Source organism: Orycteropus afer, unplaced genomic scaffold (genome assembly GCF_000298275.1).
Source record: "Orycteropus afer afer isolate SDZICR_OR568_19922 unplaced genomic scaffold, OryAfe1.0 scaffold00381, whole genome shotgun sequence".
In the NCBI taxonomy this organism is placed as follows: domain Eukaryota; kingdom Metazoa; phylum Chordata; class Mammalia; order Tubulidentata; family Orycteropodidae; genus Orycteropus; species Orycteropus afer.
In genome coordinates, this window is record NW_006921968.1 from 2,792,201 (window position 1) to 2,798,126 (window position 5,926).

Genomic DNA, 5,926 nt, shown 5'->3' on the forward strand with positions numbered 1-5,926 from the left:
GGAAGAGGAAGACATAGAGAGGTACATGGGAGGTACAGACAACAAAGATGAACCCTTTTGCACATATAGTACTGCATTGTCAGTGAAGGCAAACACAGGTATATGGGTGGATAGATGGGTGGGCAGGCTGAACTATTAGGATGTCTATGCAGCAGGGAGTGTACCCAAGACCATGTATAGAGTTGGCAGACAGTGTTCCTACAAGTGTATTTGTATGTTCTGTAAGAATTCCCAGGGGGATAGTAGAGCTGACAGAGGACAAGGTTGTAGTCACTTCTTGGTCACAGCCAGCTACCCATAGGGACTAAGTAGTTGAACCTGTGGGTTCGGGACCATAGTCACAAGCGACATCAAGCTCAACTGGCGTAACATACTACACAAAACATTGTTCCACCTCCTACTTTGGCGAGTAGCAACTGTGATCTTAAAAGCTTGCAAGCAGCCATCTAGATCCAACGATGGGTCTCTCTTCAACCAGAGCAAAGACGAAGAAAACCAAAGATTCATGGAAACAATTAGTCCTTGTGACCTGTACACCATGTGATCCTCAGCCTGTATGACTATGAGACCAGAAGAACTAGATGGTGCCTGGCTACCACTGTCAACCACTCAAAGGGGGATCTATGGAGGAGATCTTGGATAGAGAGAGAGAGAACAACGTGGAACAAAACTCAAAATCATTTGGAGAAAAAAAGGGGGAGGGGGGCAGGTTTGCTGGTCTGATAGAGCCTGGTGGAACCACTGAGACTGTGGTCCATAGCTGGCCTTCAGGTCTGGAATTGAACCCACACCTGTGGCTTCCAACCAAACAGAAGACAGGCATGTGAGATGAACATGTAACTGAGGCAAGGAAAGAATATTCATGGGAGAAAGAGGAGCTGTTTATGCACAGGGAGAAGTTCAAGGTGCAGGAGGGCATGGAGGGATGGACACAGGGAAGAGGTTTTCGGGAGGAAGTGGGAGGGGAGCTGTTGCATTGGGGTAAATTGTAGTCTATGTCATGACATAACGTGTGTGTGAACTGCTGTATGGAAACTGAAATTGCTCTGTAAACTTTCACCCAAATCACAATTTAAAAAAAAAGAATGCTACAGCAAGCATGTGAACAATGAGACTCTGATGTTCACGTTGTCTGATCAGGTCGATGTGAAGTTCCTTTACTACATTCTTGACGCACTCGACCAGAAAACGCAAATACAAACTCAGGTGTGGAAGTGCTTCCCACGCTATACCAAGCTTCGTTTTTAGTTTGCTTTGATACCATAATAAAATGGAACAAAGAATAAATAAGAACAAAAATAGGAGGCATAATTTCTAAAAACTTTTATTTTACAAATTACATTTCAAATTTCCAAAACTATTTTCTGGGCCCAATTCCCCAAGAAGCCCTGGTGGCACAGTGGTTAAGCACTCGGCTTCTAACCAAAAGGTTAGCAGTGTGAACCCACCAGCAGCAGAGACATGAGGCAGGCTGTTGCCATAAAGACTGAGTCTTGGAAACCCTACAGGGCAGTTCCCCTCTGTCCTGAGGGTCACTATGAGTCACAGTCAACTTGATGGCAGTGGGGTGTGGGTACTCCTCATGGGCAGGGAGCCAGTAATCCGCAGCAGAAGCCACGCGGCCCCCAGGCATCCGCAGGCCTGACCAGGAGACAGTACGGTCGCTGGCCCCTCTGCCATCTCTGAGGCTGACGGCCACCCACCCCCATCGGCAGCAGGAGCTCACAGTCAGACCTTTGTCACTGTCACCACGATCAATGAAGGCCCAGGTCGGCATCCTCAGACAGGAACAAGAAGCCACTTAGGAAGGGGGATGGTCCTCTCCTCGGATGCTCCGATACTTGGCCATGTCTTCTGGGAATACTTTAGAAAGTTCTTGAATCAACAGACTTTTAAATTTCTATGAAGAAAAATGTACACTGTCACACATCTTTTAGGCCCATCACCCCAGATGAAGATTACATGCCCCACACACACCACACACTCACACCACACACTATATGTATACACCACACATCCCACACACACATCTCACATACCACACATAGAAAACTCCAACACCTCAATAACAAAAAGACAAATAATCCAATTAAAAAATGGGCAGAAGACATGAATAGACACTTCACTAAGGAGGATATTCAGGTAGCCAACAAACATATGAAGAAATGCTCACAATCATTAGCTATTAGAGAGATGCAAATCAGGCTGAGTGTCTGCCAATCTCAAAACCCCTTTTCCTTCTCAGCTACGCTAAAAAAAACAGGGAGCTCTGGTGGCATAGTGCCTAAGGCACTTGACTGCTCACCAGAAGACTGGCGGTTCAAATTCACCAGCCACTCCTCGGAAGGAAGACTGAGCAATCTACTTCTGTAGAGACACCGCCTCCAAAACCCAAGGAGGGGTCACTATGAGTCAGAACCGACTTGACAGCAGTGAATTTGGGTTTTTTTAATACTAAAAAAAAAGGCACCTGGTGGTACAGTGGTTAAAGCACTCAGATAACAGGAAGGCCAGTAGTTCTAACCCAACAGCTGCTCCATGGGAGAAAAATGTGACAGTCTGCTTCTGTAAAGACTGCAGCCTTTGAAACCCTATGGGGCAGTTGTACGCCTTGTATGGTCACCGTGAGTCAGAACTGACTGGACAGCAACTGGGTTGGATTTCTTTCAGATTTTATAGTGAAAACAGCACAGAGGACACAGCCGTGTGAATCATTTCAAATTAGCCTCCAAGGGAGGACCTCCTCTCTGTGCTAGAGTCACTGGTAACCCTGACTTCCAGACGCTTAGTGCACGGCACGCTACACGAACAGAGGCCCACAACTGACTCACGATTCCAAGAGGACTCCACGAGAAAATGGCACAAAGTGGCAAATGACACAAAGCAAAGATAAAGTGAGCCACGGCACCACTGCCCAAGGGGCTTTCTGACCCTTCCAGAGGTGTGGGGTTTAACTGAAGCACCGTGGGTGTGGAGTCACACGTGTATGAGCAACCACGGTACAGAGAGAGGTCCTGCCTGACGGTACAAGTCACTCATCTTCAAGCCCAACAAAGCAGTCTGCACAGCCCACAACCCTACACAGATGCCGCCGCAGCAGGACAGAGCTGCCGCCCAAGGGCCCTGCACGAGACCCACGGGGAACTGCCAGAGGGGCGGGCAGTCTGGTCCCATCCTCAGAGCTCTGCCCCAGCCACAGCCCTGGCCATGTTCCCGGAAGGTGTGCAGATCTCCACAAGGCCTCTCTGCCCAGCGCCTCCGTGCGGCCAGGAACCCTCTGAGCACCCAGGGGCTGAGACACGGGCTGGGCACATGTGTGCCAGCCTGGTCCAGGGCGGACACTGGGCCTATGGCTGGAACACACTCAGGGCCTGTGACTCCGCAGCTTAACCAGCCAGTGGAGGAGACGGAACCAAGAAAAAGAGACGACAGAAGAGCTCTAAGCAGAGGTGGTGCCACAAGAAAAGAAGCTGACAGAAAGGCGTTTGGTGTATCCTGGAAACGAGGCCCCGGCAGCTGGCAAGAATGTGGGCAGGATGAGCAGGCGTGAAGGGCAGGGGTTCAATCACTGTAGGCCCTGTGAGAAGAGGCCCAGCGGAAACGGGCTGCCAAAGGCAGAGATGCCAGCCAGGCACAGAAACTCACTGCCCTGAACCATATTTCAGTCCATTTAAGGAAGAAAACGTTACAAATTTTACGCCCAAGATGCACGTTTCTAGATCCCATCAAAGCACACAGAAACAGAGAGTGAGTTCTCTGTGGGGAGCATCGTGGGCATGAACAAGGGACCAAGGCGTAGACGGCAAAAGCCAGGGATGATCACTATAAGCAAGAATAAATGAAGACCCATGGAAAAGACCTTGGCCCAGGAGTCAGATGCCATCTGGCCAAGCAAGTGTGAACTTGAGAATCTAAAGTCCTCTGAAAGGATGGAAAGAGTAAATCGTGACAACCAACAATCAAGAGACACACACGGGCTTCATAACAGCAGGCCAGCACTTAGCCACTCCTCATGCCACTCACTACACCTACCCTCAGCCCCCTCACACGATTCATCACCACAGCGCCAACGTGCTACCAGGCTGGGAAAGGAACCACCAAGTCTCTCGGCCCCGTGCCACGCTGGGTGAGGACCCGTTAGAGGCGTGTCCTGCCACCACTCGCTCCTCCCGCCTCACCTTCATCGTGTCAATCTTGCCCTTCACCTGCTCGTTTTTCGCCAGAGCCCGCTCCAGGCACTCTTTGGTGTAGAGCTGGGGGTTTCGACCTTGATCGATGTACCTGAAAACAGGGAATATCTCAGTTACACTGTTGTGGGTGACACCTAGTTTTCTGGGAAACAGGCTAAATGAAGACTGGTCCAGGCTTCACTTCATGGAAGGCGTGAAGTCCGGGAATCAGCTGAGCTGGATTCTACGTGCAGACACTTGTCAACACACACCCAACTCTGGAAACCCAGCGACGCTCACTCATGAGCCCTGGTGAGTTCATGGTCTCATGCCACTTTGCCATGGTCAGGGATTTGGTATTTTCTAGGCCTTCGAACCGGTTTATTCCCGTTCACCTACTGCCGAGAACTGCCCTTTCCACCCCAGAAATACTGACTCAGAACCTGCAATTCAACCAGATCCCCAAGTAATCCTTACGGACCCCAGTGAACAGGGTAAGGACACTTACTCGAAAACTTCTAGAGGGACCATAATATCGTGAAGCTGCTGTCTGCACTTATCGATATCCTGTAAGCCGGTCACGATAAAATTCCTGGGAAGAGAAAAAGCAGGCACTGTGACTTCAGACCCCCGCAGAAATACTGTCACCCCGCAGAGCCAAGGCTCCTGCCACCACCTGCGTGCGTTCCGCTCAGCGGACCCAAGTCCACAGCCGTGGCGTCACAGAGCTCGGTCAAACAGGTGGTGCTTCCCTTCCAAACAATATGGGCGGGGCACCGACCCCAGTGAGGTTCCCTGACAACGGTGGCCCCTTTTTCAACAGCAAGCCCTCTGACGTCCAGGGCAGTGCGCGCGCTCTCGGTTACCTGGGGGGGCGTGGACTCCACCCCAAGTTCGGACGGGAAAGGGACCACCCGAGCACCGCGCGCCCGCTGCCCCGAGCAGCTGGCAGGTCACCCGGCGACAGGACCAAGGCCCCGGTTGTCGTTCTGCGCGGGCGCGTCCTCCCACGGCCCAGCACAAGGCGGCTGGCGAAAGCATTCCTGCTTTGGGGTTGCGTCGCCCGCCACCCAGCCCTGCACACTCAGGTCTGTGGGCAGGGCGCTCCCAGCCCTGCCGAGGCCTGATCCAGGCGCTCGCTGCCAAGCCTGTCGCCCCCTGGGGACGGGGCCTGAACTCCCCAACAGTCTCCGGAGGGGCCGCTGGGCGGGAGCCACACGGGGCGGCTGTGAGGCCTGGCTCCCTCTGCCACTGGGACGTGCCGTCCGGCCACGCTCCGGAAAAGGCGGGCTGCCTGCGGGGCGGCCTCGGGCAGCAGGCGCAGCGGCGCGGGCGGCCGTCGGCCTGCGGAGGGCCCGGGCACCCGCTGGGGGGACCGGCGCCACTCACAGCTTCTGATTGAGGCCAGCCTGGCTGCTGGGCTGGAAGTCGCTGACGATGATGCCCAGCTGCCGGATGTTCTCCACGAACTTCTCCAGGTGCTCCTCCAGGTGGTCGAACTTCTCCGCCATCGCCGCGCACTACCTGTCCCAGCACAACCGCCGCTCGCTCGCTCCCCACTTCCGGCTTCCGCCCGGCCCACCGCCACTTCCGCTTCCTCCGCGGGAGGGAGGAGGGGCGGGACCTGCACGTCCGGGCCAGTGGTTGTCGGGGGCGGGACTTGGGTAAGGAGACCGGCGAGGCTCTGGGGCGGGGCCTGGACTCTGGGTTCGGAGTGGCGGATCGTCCTGGTCCCTGCTGAGATTTAAGGGGTCTGG

At 53.6% G+C, this 5,926-nt stretch overlaps 1 protein-coding gene across 1 annotated transcript; it reads right to left on the bottom strand.

Moving 5' to 3' along the window:
* Nucleotides 1-1,801: 1,801 nt before the first annotated feature.
* MED10 (mediator complex subunit 10) lies at nucleotides 1,802-5,680 on the bottom strand. The gene is made up of 4 exons (XM_007953259.2): nucleotides 5,559-5,680; nucleotides 4,678-4,761; nucleotides 4,179-4,281; nucleotides 1,802-1,900 (listed from the first exon to the last, which is right to left on the bottom strand). The coding sequence occupies exons 1-4, from the start codon at nucleotides 5,678-5,680 to the stop codon at nucleotides 1,802-1,804; spliced, it is 408 nt and encodes a 135-aa protein (XP_007951450.1).
* Nucleotides 5,681-5,926: the final 246 nt, after the last annotated feature.